Below are 19226 nucleotides of genomic sequence, written 5' to 3'. Positions count from 1 at the left end.
TGTTATTTTTGTATAAGCATATTTTGTATGTAATGAAATGTTGTCGATGAACCGAAATGGATATACCTTGTAAAAGTGTTAGAAGATCTCTCTTATTTGGAATTTCAGAATGTTAAGTCTAATTTATGATGATATGAACTTGTGGTGAATAGTTGGAGTTCTGATTGTATAATTTATTTAGCTTATGGATTTTTAAATGTTGTTTATGTTTGTCAAGTTGGCTTGGGTTGCCATAAATGTGAATTATCGAGTGATGTGATATATGATTATAAACTGCACAGGTTTTATAGATGTGAATTTGATAGAATATTTTTCAGTGTCCTCAAATGTGTGTTTGGATCCTAGATTGGTTTGTGTTGAAAATTTTAATATCATGGATATTTTGAGGGGCGTGATAGAAAGCCCCTTGTTTTGCTGAAGGTACCGACCGAGGTGCCCTTTACGGATGAGCTCCTCAATGTATCACTTCAATTCGCAGCACTCCTTAGTGTCGTGCCCACTTTGCTGATGGAAGCAACAGTACTTCGACCGATCCGCGAGTTCCCACGGATTTCTCATCGGGTTAGGGTTTCTGAGCAACCCTTTGTCTCTTATCTAGAGAAATATATCTATTCGGGACGCACTCGAGGAGGGGAGTTGAGATGTCAATGCTAGCGGGTCGGGATGATCCAATCTGCGTCTCGGTGCGACAGACTGTTGCCTGCGGGACAGCTCCACCCTGACCCTTTTATGCTCCTCCTGCTTCCCGGTCATCCAGACCTCCGCCGCAATGAACTGGTTCGCCTGCTGGAGCATCTCCGGGATCGCGGTGGGGGGTTGTTCCACCAGGGACCAGAAGAATCTGAAAGGCCGCAAGCCTATCATGAATGCCTGCATCAACAGAGAGGGATGAGCATCCGGCAACCTCGGGATATGCGTAGTAAAGCGATTCACAAAGTAGGAGAGGGGCTCGTCCTCCCTTTGGTTGAGACCGAGAAGCAGTGCCACGAACGGCTTTGGCCGGGCGTAGGCTAGGAAGTTAAGCTCGAAGTCTTTGACGAGCTGATCAAAGGAGGCGATTGACCCGGTCTTCAGGCCGCTATACCATGCGTGGGCTGGGCCTTTTAGAGTCGTGGGGAACGCCTTGCACATCAAAGCGTCCGAGGTTCCATACAACGACATTTGGGCACGGAAAGCGGCTACATGGTCCGATGGATCGGTGGCATTGTCATATGCGTCAAGAGAGGGGAGCCGGAAGCTCGCGGGAACTATTTGATCCTGTATCTCGGGTACGAACAGGGACCCTTGGCGTGTGTCCGCCCCGAGCTCTCCTTTTGACCTGTGAACCTCCTTCTGCACTTCGTCGAGCTGCTGACTAACAGAGCGCAACTGGGCTCGCAGGGAGTCTATTGAGTCTGAAGATAACGCCTCAAGTTCTGGGCGGCTGCTCGGGTATCTCATCGCCCGATCCTCAAGGGGGGCCGACCGAACACGAGGCGATGGAGGGAGCTCCGGAAGTGGCGTTTGGGCCCGAGCGGATGGCTCCTGCTGCCGCAGTGGTTGGATCGTAGGCGGGTATACCGGGTGAGAGACGAGTGGGATGATGGTCTGCACCATCCCCATTAGAGTTTGGATTTAATGAGCGAGGTCTTGGAAAGCTTTAGACGACACGGGCGACGGGTCGACTGGGGCACTGTCAGGTGGTGTCAAGCTTGGGTCATTGAATATCCGCCAATAACGCTCTGAGGTCGAGGCAGGGTGTTCATCTCAAGGTTCTCCATGCGAGGGGGGTGTTCCCTCGGAGCCCCGATCAGGTGCGACCTCTCGGCTGCGGGTTCGTTTGAGTCGATTTGTCGATCCCTCGACATTCAAGTCCTCCTTCTAGCGCCAAAATATTGTGGGGAACAACCTTGAGCTGTGGCCTCGGGGCCGACGAGGCCGGGTTCGGGTTCGAATGATGGGGAATCTTCCTGAGTGACCCTTGAGACTGTTGAGATGGCCGACTGCGGTGGTCCGATCATGACGGGACAGTTGTTTCCTCTGGAAGGGAACTCCTCGCCTGGGAACGAGGTGGGAGGCGCTCCGCCTTCGTCCCTGCACACAGGTCAGGTCGGGCGTGCCCCGGTCATCGTCTTGGTTTGCCTCGGTCAGGCTCTGTCAGGTCCGCCGAGGCTCGAGACGTCATCCGAGCGCAGCTGACGTTTGCCCGCGTCCCATTGCCATTATTGTCCTCATCACTAGCAATGTGATAGAGGAGGATAACATGGTGGTGGCAATAGCGGAGAGTGCACGAGCATGATAGAGGAGGTGATTGAAAGTGATGATGCCTTACATCGGGATAGAAGCAACTAGATGGAGACGATAACAATAGGATAATATCATCTCTGAAAAAAACATGAGATAATAAAATAAAAATTTCTGTACAAGACAAAAAAATTTAAAACTTTTTTTAATTTATCTAATTATTTATTAAAAATACTAACATCAATTATCGTTATTATTATTATTATAGTGGTATGTCAAAATATCGGAGTCGTAGCGGAGGCTGCTTCTGTAGATCAAATATCGGACGAACCGACGGCCAGATCAAAGCTCATGCGCAGTGAAGGGGTGGGATGGCGTCCGTCACGAACTCGTCAACTGCCGCCCGATCCGCTATCAGATCCCGCGACTCGCAGAATTCCTCGTCCCTACAAGAATGGCCGGCACAGAAAGGTCCCCTTTCCCTCCCCACCAGCCCAAACCCTAACTCTTCCGTCGGAGATCGTTCCTTTCTTGCTTGTGGTTTCCCCTCCCTTTTCGTTGTGCCAACGATGGCCGCCGACCCAGCCCCCGACCCCGCCCCGTTCCCCGTCCCCGTCCCCGACCCCGTCCCCCAGTCCGCTCAAATCGTAAGGAGCAACCCTCCGATTCGATCTCCTTTTCCAGTTTTTCTTTTGAGTTATTTGATTATGATTTGGTGGTGGATGTCGGGGAAGGCTCAGGATGAGACAGAGCAGAAGAGGCTAAGGTATCTGGAGTTCGTGCACGCGGCGGCGGTCCAGGTCGTGTTGTGGGCGGCGTGGCTGTACGGGTTCGCCAAGGAGCGCGCCGGCCCGCTGACGCCCGTTGTCCTCGCCTCCGAAGGCGCCGTCAGGGCCCTCGTCGGCCCCGTCTACGACAAGTACCACGCCGTCCCCTTCGAGGTCCTCAAGTTCATCGACCGAAAGGTTCGTACGATCGATCCTTCTCTCTCTTCCCCCGCTGCCGGCGGCGCATGTCAGCCGAGAGGAACGGCGTAGGTAGCGTCTTCGGTCCAGGATAGTACTAGCTGCCTCGGGTTTTCGAATAGCGTCTACATATAACTATAGTTTATGTAGATTAAATTTAATTTTTAGATAAGTTAGAAATTTTGTTAATTAATTAAATTATTAATTGATATATTTCTTGATGTGATTTGAGGAAGTAAATAGTATATATTTCATTATGAAATGAATATTATATTTTTATTTTGTATGTGAATGTAAATTAAAAATAAATTCAAAAAATTAAATATTTATTTCTCTTTCAAAAAATCTCATTTTTTTAATATAAAAGCGCTGATTGAGAGGTTTGAGGAGAAGATAGTTGAGGAGAGAGATAAGATCATCTATGTTTTCTAATCAATTTTGATTTATGTTTTGAAATCCTTGATATTAAATTTGTTATGATTTTATAATATATAATAATATTTTAATTTTAAAATTTTATGATGTTAGAATGATTATTTGATTTATAATAATCATTTGAGCTTAAGTGAATTTCAAGATTAATCTAATTATTAAAACTTTTATTTTTAGATTAATATAGTAATTTTAATTTTTTTAATTAGATATATTTGTGTTTCAAGAATTTTTTCATGAATTTATATGACTTAATTAGTTTTAAATTTAAAATCATGAGTTTAATTTTTTTTAATTGAAGCATTTAAATTATTTTTTAATGATTTAAAATATTAAAATTTAATTTGATAATAGGAGCCTAATTGAGGTTTGACTTGAGTTAGGTTGGTCTTTCAAATCGGGTCAATTCATCCCTTGTGGATAAGTACGACTCAACCCATGTAATTAGGCATAACTTAGTCTATGTGGTCATGTATGACTCAACTCATGTGACAAAATATGACTCAACTCATGTTGCTAAGCATAATCCAACGTATATGGTTATGCATGACCCAACCCATGTCACTTTATATGACGTAGTTCATGTTGTCACGCATTTAGCTGATTTTGCCTAAGTCGTGCGGTACCCTTGTATGTTCGTCCGCAAAAGTCAACTTCCCCGAAATCTCGTCTGGTCCCTTAGGACTTACAAAAGAGAAAACGAATTAGAGAAAGCATCTCACTCGGTATCCACAAGCAATCATTTCAGCAAACACTTCATAGTTAATGCAAATTACAAATAGACTTTATAAGCTCTGAACTATCGCACAACAAAGGGTTCAAAATTGTCCACTATAGATCGAAATTTCAATAAGTGCCCACATGACGCAACATTTATTTGTAAGCCTAGGACGACTACCAAAATCAAATAAAATGGGGCTGCTAAGTCTACTATTAGCCCTTTACATGCTGTGCAAAGCATGAACAAAATCGAAAGACATAGACATACATGAGCATTACATCAAACACTCAATTTATAATTTTATCCGTGACATTCTCCCCCACTTATTCCTTCGACGTTCTTGTTGAAGCCTTTGTAAACGCTGCATCTCATCGCTTTTGTTGAGTCTTCAATCTTTTGCTTTTGTTACAATATGTCTTTCGGCTCCCAATTGGACTTCGTCGCTGTTGTTGAGTAGTTGAACTTTGATCTGCCATGTCGTTTCAACTCGTCATTGACTCTGACTCTAGTGTAGGGTCAATTGAGTTGTGCTGATCGTAGTTTCCTGTGGATCCCTCAGATGAAGGAAAATATCATCATTAGATGCATTAGTCTCTCAAATGCTTCAGGCCGCTTGAACTAGGTGGATGCTTGTTAGAGTTTTAACGTGCATCGCCTCGTGGATTTTAAAGTTTTTGGGTCCATGTGTAAAATTTATCCATCGATTCTTCTTCCACTTAGTCGTCACTTCCAAATAGGTTTGTATCACTTCCACTTTCGATTGACATTCTGTTGGGAAATGAAGCGAATAATCTACTCTCAGTAGTATTGATCACCATTGGTGAGGATTTGATAACTATTTTCTTCTATTCGATTTTTTCGAAGGGTCTTTGAACCTGTGTAGGGATCCTCTACTAGATAGATAAGAGAATTGAAATATTTACTTTTGCATATTCTCTTAAGAGTTGAGAAGACAAATGTTACTTGATTTCGCCCGCCTCTTCAAGGGTTGTACTTCATGCATCGAGCTGGTTATTAGCATTTGTCCCGCTCTTTGCTCACACTTCTGAAGCACTCGAAGTGTTTGCACTCATTGCGTTGAGTTAGCTATTGTGATTCACCTTCTCAATGCCATCGAACTTCTGGAATGCAAGAAGTTTTTACCTCAATTTGGAGCAAGTCTCTAATAGTTTTGGTTGTCTATGAGATTGTATCGTCTTCTTCATCATTTTTGTTGTCTATTCCTCTGACTTGCATAGGTACAACATCGCGTACTACCTACTTCGTTCCTTGGTCGAGCATTCTTGCATCGACTCGAAGTCCTTCACTTTTGGCTATCTTGATGAGAAGCTCGTTGTCATTGATCTTACGAAGTTTCTTGGCATCTGCCTTTCAGTCTTATCTTGGTACTTGGAGTTTGCCTCTGTATTCTTCACCTCCTCGGCCCTTTTCACGACTAAGCGTTCTTCCTCTATGAGAACAAAAGATCGATGACTTCACAGAAGTCTCACCTCTGTGGTACCATGATGCTACCATACCCATGGCTCTACTATCCGTCATCTCGCATCTGCGTCCCTTTTTTCGCGATCGATAGATCTACCTCTGTGGCACTGTGACACTCCTCCGAGTTCACCTCAATTCTAATCGATGTTTGATTTTTTTGGGTAGCCAAGTCTCTTTAGACTCGTCGTCGCTTCCTTGTCCATTTCGACCTCCTACTTCAACACCTCTATGTTTTCCGAGCAGTTCCCCTTGGTCGATGGAAAGATAGACTACAACTCTCATGCATGGCCTCCGTCATTATGTTGTAGGGTTCGTATCGATTATGTTCTCCTTAGCTTTCTTGGTAGTAACATTCGTTTACTCGACCTTGTCTTTTGACTTGTCGGGCTCCCTTAAGTGAATATGAGTTTTAGAGCAGTCAAACTCTGCAGTCGCTTTGATCATACCTTTACATGATCAAGTCCATCTCATGGGACTCACTAGTACTTGCATTTGGTATACTCTCTCGGTAGTATATAGCCCTTATATGCTGATGACCAAGGCTTTTATCCGATGCAAAATTCGATGTATGAATGAAAGACTCACCTTTGCGATACCATGACATTCACTCCTTGAGTCCATAGTCTTTCTTGTCGTCGTGTTGTTCACCGAAGTGGAGCTCCCAGTAGCTCTCGATCATACCTTCGTATTAGTGATTTAAATAGGTGTTCGGGCGAGACGAGGCGAGGCGAGGCTCGAGCGCCTCGCTTTATTTCCAAGCGGCGCACTTCAAAGAGGTGCTTGGGCGCTCGCCCGAGCCCAAGAGTTGGGCGCTTCGGGCGAGCGCTTGGGTTAAACCAAGCGATTGAACCAGTGTTTTAGGTCTAGTTCAATCTCCGGTGCTTTTAGTTGGTTTAATCAAACCAACTAAAGCATCGATATCAGCCTTCTGATAAGACCCTAAAGTCTTATCGTTGCTCTGATACCAATTGATAAGACCCTAAAGCCCTACTGTCGCCGCCCGCCTCCCCTTGCGTCGCAGCGCAGTCGCTCGACCTCTTCTCCTCGGCGATTGTTGGTGACGCAGCTCACAACCGCGCCACCACCGCTGCCTCTCCACCACCGCCCGCCTCCCCTTGGGTCGCAGCCGCAGCCGTCGATTGCCGCCCTCCTCACGGTGACCGAAACAGGGCAACTCACGGATTGCCCTTGTTCCCAGCTATGTCACCACCACTTTTCCCAGCCGCATCGTCGCCGTTCGATCACCCAGCCAACGACCTCTTCTCCTCGCGTCCCCATCTCGCTCGAGCGAGAAGGACTGCTGGCATCGCAGCCGTAGTCGCCGGTTGCCGCAGCCCCTCCTTGCAGCGGTTGTAGAAACAGAGCTTCCTCTATTGTTGCAGCCCCTCGTCGATCTCAGCCACGCCTCGAGCGCCGTCGCCTTCCAACCGACCCATCACCATTGCCAGCCACTGTGCGGCGACCGCTGCTCGCCTCCCAGCCGCCGCTCCCTTGGGCTCGGGCGAGAACGACCGCCGCCACTCCCCCTTGCTCTGCCCCCTTGGTGACCGAAACAGGGCAATCCTCTTGCTACGAACACCGGTTGCCACCACCGTCGCCGCTGCTGCCTAGCCAACGACGACGCCGCTCGCAGCCCAGCCTGCCACTGCCAATTCCTATTTTCCACTGCAGCCTCAACCTCGGCAATGCAACCGCAGCCCTCCAACAGCACACGCAGGAAGCTCTTGTGCGGCTGCTTCAACCTCGGCAACGCATGCACCAACTCATGTCCTCAGCCGCACGCGATCCCTCGGCGTCACCAACGCCTCCTTCCATAGTGCGGTAGAGATAGAGCAATGTTGCCTTCCATCCGCACCGTCGCAACCACCGCAGCGACAGGCCCTTGGTGACACTGCCCTCAGCTGCACCACCATCACTGCCTCCCAGCCCTCAACAGTAGCGATCCCTCCACGCAGCGACCATAGCAAGCATCATTGCCTCCCACGCAGCAAACGCAGCTACATCCCCGCATCCTCATAGCAACCCTTCATTCCCATAGTGTTGCCACCGACTGCGTCACAACAGCAGCACCGAATAGGGCAGTGATTGATGCCCTTGATCAACACCAAAAATAGGAGTTGAGATTACAGATTTGCAGTCTTATGAAATGGCCACTGATAACTTAGTGAAAGCACAAATAGAAGTATTGGAAATTAGAATTGAGAACCGGTTATAAGAAGTACTTAATGATTTCAAAAAGGACTTACTATGGAGCCTTAGTAAATTTCAACAAGATGGGAGCTCAAGTTCTACATTGCACAGATTTGGAAATACTAGAAAAGGGCTCCAAGATTGTGATACAATCTACTCGTACATGAAGGTGGATGGACAGCTCTCCAAAATTTGTTAGACTTCTACAGTGTTGTAATATCAGAGTAGGTTTGAAAGATTGTCAAATAAAGGTAGAGATTGGTCGGAATGATAACTTCTGGATACATTTATTGAAGGGCTTATTCCAGAGATTCGGTGTGAAGTTAAGGCTCGTCAACCCCGCACTATGATAGCTGCGATCTCATTCGCACATCTACATGAGAAAAAAATCAACAGGGAAAATCATGGAAACATAAGTTACAACAACCAGATGATTAGTAAGCCACTGGCCCCATCTATTCCTAACCAAAGCCTTGACCCCCGAAGACTAACCCAAGAAGAACTCAATGAAAGATCAGCAAAGGGTTTGCACTATGATGAAAAGTGGAGTATGGAGCACCAATGTAAACAAGGGCACAATATGATGATCGAGCCAATTGGAGAGGAACCGAAAGCAGAAGAGTTGGACTCCGATTATGAAGGTGTGGAAACTGATGAAGATATTGAAGCCATTACACATATAGTGCATGCATTGGCTAGCTATGCTAACCCACAAACTATGAAAAATACTATTCTGTCTTTGGACAACCCTAGGAGGCCGATCCCCTCGAAGCGATCAAGGAGGGCCGATCCCCTCGAAGCGATCAAGGAGGGCCCGATCCCCTCGAAGCGATCATTATCATCCCCATTTCTCCTCTTTCTCTTCTTCTTTTTTACGATAAGACTTTAGGGTCTTATCATTTGGTATCAGAACGACGATAAGACTTTAGGGTCTTATCATTTGATATCAGAGCGACGATAAGACCTTTAGGGTCTTATCAATTGGTATCAGAGCGACGATCCTCGGCGTTCTCGCTGTAGTTCGTCATCTCAAAAAAAAAAAAAAAATTGTGAGTGCGAAGCCAGCAGCCACGCACGTTGTTCCTTCTCAACCAAGAAGGAACATTTGCTTCCCGGCGTCGACCACCCCAGCTTCCCTTCCCCTCCACCGCCGGCGCTGCTTCCTGGTCGGCGACCACCGCTGCCGCTGCTCCCCGGCCAGCGCCCACCGCTGCCGCTGTGCCCCGGCCAACAACCTTCTCACCTCGCCTCCTCGCTGCCCGCATCTCGCTCGAGCAGCCGCGGCTGTCATTTCCCAGCTAGCGGATCACCCATCGTTGCTTCTACCATCGGCGACGCTGCCCTAGTCGCACTGCCATCGCTGCCTTCCTTGGTTGCAGCTTCGGCCGTGCGATCTGTCGGCGTCGCTGTTTCTGTGGTGCGATAGAAACAGAGCAGGCCGCCGGTCCCTCTGCTGCCGCAGGCATCGGTTGCCTCTATCGCCGCCGCTGTTTCTCGGCCACTTCAACGCCACGCCTCTTCTTCGTTGCCGAGCCACCACCGCTGCCAGCCACTGTGCGACGACCGTCGCACGCCTCCTCAGCAGTCGATCCCCCTTGCTCTACATCTTTTGTAACCAAAACAGGGCAATCACGGGCAACTCACATCTGTTGCCCTTGTTTCCAGCCGTCGTCGTCGCCTCGAGCGCCGTCGCCGTCGCCTTCCAACCACTGCTCCCCTGTGCGACGACCGCCGCTCGCCTCCCAACCGCTACTCCTGCTCGCTTCCTAACTGCTGCTCCCCCTTGCTCTGCATCCGTGGTGACCGAAACAAGGCAGTTAGCACCGTCGCAGTCGCGGGTCCCCTTGCTACCGTAGTCGCGGATCCCCTTGCTACCGTAGTCGCGGATCCCCTTGCTGCTGTGAACGCCAATTGCCACCACCGTCGCCACTACTGCCCAGCCAGCGACGACGCCGCTCGTCGCCCAGCCTGCCACGACCCTCGCTGCCTCCTTCTCCACCGCCGCCGCTGCGCTCCGGCTAGCAACGACTGTTATTGCCAGCCACCGTAGCCTTCACCTCAACCCTCTCGATCTGCACCGTTGCTGCAGCCCCCTTGCTCTCCATCGTTGCCACAGCCGCTGGTTGCCACCACTGCAGCCTCAACCCCGGCCGCTTCAACGCCACCTCTCTCTTGTTCTGCCTCCGCTGCTGCAGTTGTCGGTTGCCATCACCGCAGCCTCAACATGGTTGCTCGGCGATTGCTTCCTTGGGTCACAGTAGTCACAACCATCGTTGCCTCCAAGCCCTCAGCAACAGCGATCCCTCTACGCAGTGACTGCAACAAGCATCGCTGCCCCCCACGTGGCGACCGCAGCTACATCCCCGCATCGTCGCAGCAACCCTTCATTCCCATAGTGTTGCCACCGACTGCGTCACAACAGCAGCACCGAATAGGACAGTGATTGATGCCCTTGACCAATACCAAAAATAGGAGTTGAGATTACATATTTGTAGTCTTACGAAATGGCCACCGATAACTCAGTGAAAGCACAAATGGAAACATTGGAAATTAGAATTGAGAACCGACTGCAAGAAACACTTAATGATTTCAAAAAGAGCCTACTAGAGAGCCTTAGTAAATTTCAACAAGGTGGGAGCTCAAGTTCTATGTTGCACAGATTTGAAAATACAAGAAAAAAGCCCCAAGATTGTGACACAAACTACTTACACATGAAGGTAGAATTTCCGAGATGGAAAGATGGAGATCTGACCAGTTGGATCTCTACGACAGAAATTTTTTTCTATTTTCACAGAACTCCAGAAGAATCCAAGGTGGAAATAGCCTCAATCCAGCTCGATAGAGATGCACTCCAGTGGTACGATTGGTATGAAATTGTTTACGGAGTTTCTTTGTGGGAGAAGTTTAAAAGAGGGCTTCTTGTTCGATTTGGCCCATCCGAATATGAGAATGTTGATGACCAGCCAAAATTTTTCAAACTTCTGCAGTGTTGGAATATTAGAGTAGGTTTGAAAGATTGTCAAATCAAGCTAGAGATTGGCCGGAACGACAGCTTCTGAATACATTTATTGAAGGGCTTAATTCGGAGATCCGGTGTGAAGTTAAGGCTCGTCAACCCCGCACTATGATAGCTGCGATCTCATTTGCACATCTACATGAGAAAAAAATTAGCAAGGAAAGATCAACAAGGGGTTTGTACTATGATGAAAAATGGAGTATGGAGCACCGATGTAAACAAGGGCAACTTCTGATGATTGATCCAATTAGAGATGAATCAAAAGTAAAAGAGTTGGACTCCAATCATAAAGGTATGAAAACTGATGAAGATATTGAAGCCATCACACATACAGTGCATGCATTAACTAGCTACACTAACCCACAAACTATGAAAATCGGAGGAACTTTGAAGCATCAACCTATCACTATTTTGATTGATACAAATAGCGCTAATAATTTTATAGACATGAAAGTTGCAGCCCAATTAGCCCACCACATTGAAGGCTGTGATATATTCGAAGCTGATGGACAGATTTTAACTTATGATAGCAAAGGTCAGAAATTTCTTGCAACGATTACTATAGTGAAAGATCGACCTATTGCTTACACTGTCAAAAAGTGGAGACCATACTTATTTGATCAACAGGTTGTGATGCATTACAGATAATCTATGGTTAAAGTGCTGAAAGAGAAGCTCCCCGAGATTGATGTTGCTCAGCCTTGAGGACAAGGCTGATTTGAAGAGGGAGGAATTGTTAGGACCCTTTTTCTGAGCTTTTGAATAATGTTTATTGAGTCTGTTTAGTCCAATTGTTTATTGAGTCGGTTTGGTTCAGTTAGAGTCAAGTAGAGGTTTATTTAATATTTATTTATTATTAGAGTTCAAGTCCTGATGGACTCTGGGTGGAACTCTATAAATAGGGATGTAACTGCTTCTTTTCAGAAATCTATGAAAAATACTATTCTGTCTTTTGACAAACCCTAGGAGGCTGATCCCCTCGAAGCGATCAAGGAGGACCGATCCCCTCGAAGCGATCAAGGAGGCCAATCCCCTCGAAGTGATAATCCCCTTTCTCTTCTTCTTTTTTATGATAAGACTTTAGGGTCTTATCATTTGGTATCAGAGCGACGATAAGACATTAGGGTCTTATCACCTTCCTCTCGTAGCTTCCCAACCCTAACCTTACACGTCGCTATCGTTGCCACTATCACCGCTCGTTGCTCCTGCTGTCGTTGCTTATGACTCCCGCTGTCATCGCTCGCGACTCCCGCTACCGTCGCTCGTTGCTCCCACTCCCGCTATCGCTGCTCGTTGCTATCGTTGCCGCTCCCACTACCGTTGCTCGCTGCTACTGTTGCCACTATCGTCGCTTGCCGCTCTCGCTACTCGTTGCTACCGCTGTTGCCATTGTCGTTGCTCGTCGCTCCTGCTGTCGCTTCTCACTACTACTGTTGTCGCTGCCGTTATCGTCGCTCGCCTCTCCCACTCCCGCTCTCGCTGCTACCTCTTCTCACATCGACTCAATAGTATACTATTAACAATATATTAATAGTATTCTATTAACTGTATACTAGTAACAATATTTTTTATTTATTAGATTAATAATATATTATTTTAATTTTAATACTATTAATTTTATTTATTTAAAATTATTGTTATTGTTTTAAATTTTGAGATTTTTTTTGTTAATGTGATATTGTGATTTTGTAAGATTTTTTAATTTAATATCATATTTTTATTTAAATAATTATATTTATTAATTATGTTATATATTTTTATATTTTAGTGCCTCGTTTTGCTCGGGCGAGCGCTTGGGCGAGTGCCTAGTGCCTCGGGCGTTTTTGGACTTTGGCGCTTTTTGACGTCTAACGCTTTTTAAAGCACTACTTCGTATGATCTAGTCCTTTGTAGTATTAGTTTCATGTATATCGCATTGCCATGAACTATTCCACCACGATCTACTGCACCATATCGCCTCTTGGTGATATTTACATTGCATTATAATCATTGTGGGATGAATTCGGATTGCGATCCCTCTATGTGTGGCCTTTGCCAACACATCATATGGTCTCTTCCACATTTGATTGTGGCTCCATTGACAATCGACGTTCGCCCACTCGCTCTCAGGTCACACTTAGATGAAGTACAGCTCTAGGACAGTCTATTACCTAATAGCTCCCGAAGTCTACCGACTTTGTTGAAATTGGTGCACCATTGTTTGGATCATGGGCATTTGCTCCCACCAGCACAATCTCTGCTATGCACCGCTTCTTTCATGGCAACTTGAATGGCAGCACTATGGCATATTCTTCAAGAATACCCGTCTTCGTGTCTTTTTGCCCCGTGCCAAGGCCTTTTGAACCAAATTTTGCCTCCGCAAGTTGTCACCTTAGTTCCTCCATCAAATACTTTTTCAAGATAAGGTGTATATGCCTCAAAGCTTCCTTCGTCTTTGGGACCGTGCAGGATGAGGGACCCATGAAACGACATAATCCCACTCTTGCCTCTACAAGAGTTCATGTCCTTGACCTCTGTCCAAGGAAAGCTTTGTGCTTTCGCTCTATGTTCTATCTTCTATGCCAACTCCCTTCATGTTGCTTGGGTCTTTCACTAAGTTACACCCAAGTTGCTCCGTTCCTCGATTTGTATTGAGTTGATGGTGGCCCTCGCACCCAACATTCCACCGGTCAACCCTTTATTGAGTCTGATCTTCATATCAGCTCCAAGTGTGCTTTCATTTGTGTTGCCTTGGGTTGGTCCCTCACTTGATCTCGCAATGCATCCCTCAATTCATTATCTTAAGAGAGATCAAGTGACGACTCCTCGCCGCTCGCTCAGTCCATTCAGCTTTGTGGAGTTGTTTTAAGGTACTCCTCCTCAACATATGCAGTCCGTTGCACATGATTCTCCCTTTGGAGAACCAGAACTTATCCGTCCAAGGTATCTGTCTCGTTAGAGCAATTTCTCTCTTCGCATCATTCCCTTTGGAACTTTCGGAGACTGTTAGGATCGAGAGCACTAAGAGGGGGGGGGGGGGGGGGGGGGGGAATTAGTGCAGCGAAAATCTTTCAGCGATTAAAAACGAAAGCTGCGTTCGTTCGATAAAAACTATTTTGATGCAAAAGCTGATTCTAAGATTACTTATGATTAAGTGCAGTTTACGTCTAAACACAGTTTGCGTCTAAGCGCAGTTTACGTAGTTTGCGTCTAAATGCAGTTTGCGTCTAAATGCAGATTGCGTCTAAGCGCAGTTTGCATCTAAGTGCAGTTTGCGTCGAAGCTCAGATTGCGTCTAAGCGCAGTTTGCGTCTAAACACAGTTTTACGTCAAAACGTAGTTTACGTCTAAACGCAGATTCGGAAAGATCTGAACTTAGACACTCGTTCGTAAAAGCGCAGAAGGCAGTTTGCAGTTATAAATGGAATCAAAACATAAATGTAAACTGCAATGTAAAGATCGTACGAAAACACCGATTTACGTCTGAATGCAGATTCGGAAAGATCAGAACTTAGAAACTTGTTCGTAAAAGCGCAAAGAGCAGTCGCTATGTAGGAGGTTTGCAGTAATGATAAAGTGCTCAAAATAAAAGCAAACCAGAGATTTAGAGTGGTTCGGTCAGTCTTGACCTACTCCACTTTTGGCTTCCTCCACCGACGAGGTCACCGACGTCAACTAGAGGCCTTCCTTCAATAGGCGAATGCGAACTGCCCTTTTACAGTTTCACTCCTTTTGACGGGCTCAGGAGACAACCCTTACAGAACCTTTCTCTCCTCTCTTTACAACTCAAGACTTGAAGAACAGAAAGAGGAGAACTTTTGGACTTTACACAAATTTGAGCTCTTAGAATCACAGAAAAGATCAAGAATTCGGTGTAGGTCTGTGTCTTTTCTGTGCTGAATGGGTGGGGTATTTATAGGCCCCAACCCAGTTCAAATTTGGAGCTCAAAACGATCAAATCCCGGAATTCCGGGATCAGGCGGTTGCACCTCCTGACTGAAGAGGTTGCACCGCCTAGCAGAGCTCGAAGACTGAGCCCAGGCGGTTGCACCTCTCTGTCAGGGGCGGTTGCACCGCCTGAGTCTGGCTCGGAGACTGAGCCCCAAGCGGTGCCACCTCCTGACTGAGGAGGTTGCACCTCTCCTGCTAGAGCTCGAAGACCGAGCTCAGGCGGTGCTACCTCTGTCAGGGGAGGTTGCATCGCCCAGTCTCGCTCGGAGACTGAGCCCAGGCGGTGCCACCTCCTGCCTGGGGCGGTTGCACCGCCCAGCTTCGCTGGGAGATCCTCTCCTGGGCGGTGCCACCTCCAACCCTGGCGGTGCCACCTCTTTCACTATTTCAGCTCACTTGGTTTGGCTCCAAACTTAGCCCAAACCAGTCCGAACTTGGGCCTAATTGGCCCATACTTGGGTTATAGGATTAACACCTAATCCTAACCCTAGTTAACGTGCTAACTATGAATTTAAAGACATTTTCTAAGCTATTACAAAGTCCCAAGTCAAGACTTCTTCTAGCGAGCTTCCGGCAAACTTCCGGCGGTCTTCCGATGAACTCTCGGAAACCATTCTGTGGACTCTCGACAAGCTCCTAGACTTCACGATTTGATCTTAGCGAGTTCCAATGAGCTTCTTCGGTAAGCTCCGATCTTTCTCGGCGAGCTCCGGTAGCATTCCCGACGAACCTTCAGACTTCCGTCGAACTCTCGAACTCGCAACAAATCCTTCGCGCTTGACTCCGACAGTTTGTTTCGCTTTATGTCTTCATCGTTATCATAGTCAATCCTGCACAATTAAAACAAAACTTCGATCGAGACAATTAATCCTAAGCAATTTAACCAAGTTCTCCGGCATGTCATTGGTCCCTCGACGCTTCGTCCTCTCCTGCAGCCTATTGCCCAATCGGCCAGTTAACTCCGCAACTCCGATATCCTCGGCACAATACCCGCTCTTCTTGGCCCGATGCCCGAGTCCACGACCCGAAGCCTTCTGTCGATACGTCGATCGATCCATCGGCCCGACGTCCAATCTTCTGACATGTTCCTCCGGCACAACATGATGTTCTTGCTTTAATTATCTCATCCTGATCGAAGCACCCTGCGTCACTCAAAACGCAGATTAAATCATAAACATATATCAAGTAGTTTCATCATCAAAATACGAGATTCAACAATCTCCCCATTTTTGATGATGACAACTACTTGATGACGGAGTTAAACTTAACTCCCGGAGTTTAAACAGACTCCCCCTATCAATATGCCATATTGATAGAACCTTGAATTCAAACTGAATTCAAGTCATTGCAATATTCATCATGAATACTTGCAACTCGTCATCATGAACTTATGCATAAACTTATGCATAAACTGATGCATAACATGTCATGTCATCAACATACTTCTCCCCCTTTGTCATCAACAAAAAGGAGAAGTACCACAATCAAGTGTTTGTGATGTAAGTTTAACTTATTGCATGAAAAACATAATATCAAGTTTTATCATCATGCAGTTTTGAAGCCAGAAAATTTAGCAAATGTTACATCATGCTTAGAACATTCAAGCTATCAAGTTTTAGATATGCAAGTTTTACGGCATACAAGATAGCACATGCAAGCTAGCAATGTTACAATATTTTAGAACTTGCAAGCTAGCAGTTTAGATATATTCAAGAAGGCAACTCTTGCTTCTTGAAATATGCAAGTTGCAAGCTAGCAAATTTTTGCTTCCTTTGTAGTGTTAGCTTTTGATATCGTAACGTAACTATTTCAAGTGTTTATCAATTGTAGCATTTTATCATATGGCATGATATCGACATGTAAAGCTGTGAAGCAAGATTTTGATATCATTTCATGATGTACACATTTCAAATATTTTAGCAAGTGTAGCATTGCATCACATGGTAAGATATCAGCTCGTACAATGGAAATTTTTGTTTGATATCTTGATACAGGGCATATAGCAATGATAGCAATCATATATTACTTGGTGATGCAAGTATGGCCTAATCATAGCAATGATAGCAATCATATATTTCTTGGTGATGCAAGTATGGCCTAATCATAGCATCAGTGATAGCAACCATATCAACATCAGTGATAGCAAACATATCAACATCAGTAATAGCAACCATATCATCATTAGTGATAGCAAACATATCAGCATCAGTGATAGCAACCATTAGTGATAGCAAACATATCAATTCATATATTTCTCCCCCTTTGTCATCAACAACAAGGAGAACGATATAAGCAAACTTTAAATATAAGTGCGATGTCATAAGTTGGTTCATGTCATTTTTCAACACTGAGTGATAGGATACCAATTATGCAAACATCTCGAGGAAAACATGACATAGAGATAGCTTTTATTGCTTCTTCCTTTTATAAGAGGGAATCATCAGATATGTTTTTCGAAAAATATTTTTCACATGATAAGTGCATTTGCTAGATGATTCCATATGTCAAAAATCAATGATGTGAATTAAACTTGATATGACATATGCTTGTTAAATTCGGAAGAGGATAATGTATCAAGAAAATCCAATTGTTAGGATCAAGAAAATCCAAAAATGAAATTTGACACTTTCATGCATTCGGACAGGGTTTTACTAGAGATATTCAATTACAATCATGAAGGTAAAACATGCTTATTATCATGAAAATTTTTGTATTCAAGCACATAGTTTCCAACATGTAATCATGGCAAGTAATTGTGTAAAATCATTATGGCAATCAAGTGATTTGATTATTTAATCAAAAAAGTTCGAAAAATAATTTTAACACGTTTAATCATTCGGACATATTTTTGCCATAGTTTTTCAAATATAATCATGAAGATAAGGCATGCTCATCATCATGGTAGTATGATAGCAAGTTTACCATATACAGGCTAGCAAAAAATTTCTACATTTTAAGGCCCGCAAGCTAGCAATTTTGAGATGTTCAAGAAAGCAACTCTTGCTTCTTGAAATATAAGTTTTGCTAGATGTGCAAGTTAACTTTTTGCTTCTTGAGATAGGCAAGATAGCATTCCTTGGTGATGTTCAATATAGCTAAGTTCTACATCATGCAAGCTAGTGAATTTTATAACATTTTAGAACATGCATAATCACCAAAGCATCATAAATTTTAATGATGTGCAAAATTACAAATTTTCCATGATTGCATTTGTGTGTCTTGAGATTTGCAAGATAGCACTTCTTGGTGATGTTCAAGATAGCAATTTCTTCTCTTTTGAGAAGTGCAATTTTTGCTTTCTTCTTAAATTAGCTATCTCCCCTTTTGTCATTGTCAAAAATAAGGGAAAAACCCTTTACATCAATTTTTAAATCATGGCAAAGGTTAGTATCAATCTCATTTGTGCATCATTATATTTTCAAATTAAAACATGCACATTTTCAAAACATATAAACTCATTATTATATGCATGATTCCAAATCATCATTCATATTATTTCAATCATTGTTTCACTGATCACTATAGCTTATCATGCATAATATGTAAAACCATCTATAACATGATATAAACATTTATTTATTTAAATTTCTTTTTAAGCATTCATGATACACATCATATATTATCCTAAAAAGCATATGCATCATAAATATTTCAAATCATCATTGTATTAATTTGTCACATTACATCCTACCATACATGATCGAAACTTCTCATTTGCATACATCAAAATAAATTCATGAATATCTCATGCATTCATATCATCACTTGAAGAATATTGAAAAGAAATAATTGGGTGATGAGATAAATATTTCATGAGTACAAATAATTGCATAAAAATCATATCATGAATACAAGGAATACAAGTCACAATCATTCAAGAGAAAATTCATTATTCATTTTCAATTCATTCAATTTGATAAATCAAGATCATGATTTTGATAAAACTTATTTCAATTTTAAATTATCAAAATCATTTTTATGGCTCACAAAATTTATAAATAGATTCATGATTTCATTTACTCAAAATCGAGAAATAACAATGGAAATTAACATAATACACATTATTACTTCTCAACCACATATAGCATGATTTCATAAGGTATTTTTAATCAAAATCATTTTGTTTATCATAAACATGCAATTTTCATGATTATTTTCAAAATTACTAGAATGATAAGCATGATTCCTAATTGTTTGTATTTTCATTATAAGATTATTAAACATGTAATTTTCAAGAAAATTATAAAAAAATGCTTTATGAAAAGCA

General features: G+C 44.2%; 1 protein-coding gene across 2 annotated transcripts in view; it reads left to right on the top strand.

The window, feature by feature from the left end:
- The first annotated feature begins 2543 nt into the window (after positions 1 to 2543).
- Positions 2544 to 19226, top strand: part of LOC135635823 (REF/SRPP-like protein OsI_017815) — a 30044-nt gene continuing 13361 nt past the window's right edge. The window contains exons 1-2 of one of the 2 annotated variants that reach the window (XM_065147184.1): positions 2544 to 2870; positions 2964 to 3188. In XM_065147184.1, the coding sequence (XP_065003256.1) occupies positions 2595 to 2870; positions 2964 to 3188 (501 nt within the window). In that variant the 5' untranslated portion in view covers positions 2544 to 2594. Of the gene's footprint in view, positions 2871 to 2957; positions 3189 to 19226 lie in introns of both variants that reach the window. The other variant, XM_065147183.1, reaches the window with a different exon arrangement.

Source organism: Musa acuminata, chromosome BXJ3-4, assembly GCF_036884655.1.
Source record: "Musa acuminata AAA Group cultivar baxijiao chromosome BXJ3-4, Cavendish_Baxijiao_AAA, whole genome shotgun sequence".
Classification (NCBI taxonomy): Eukaryota; Viridiplantae; Streptophyta; class Magnoliopsida; order Zingiberales; family Musaceae; genus Musa; species Musa acuminata.
This window is presented reverse-complemented; position numbering and strand designations above follow the sequence as displayed.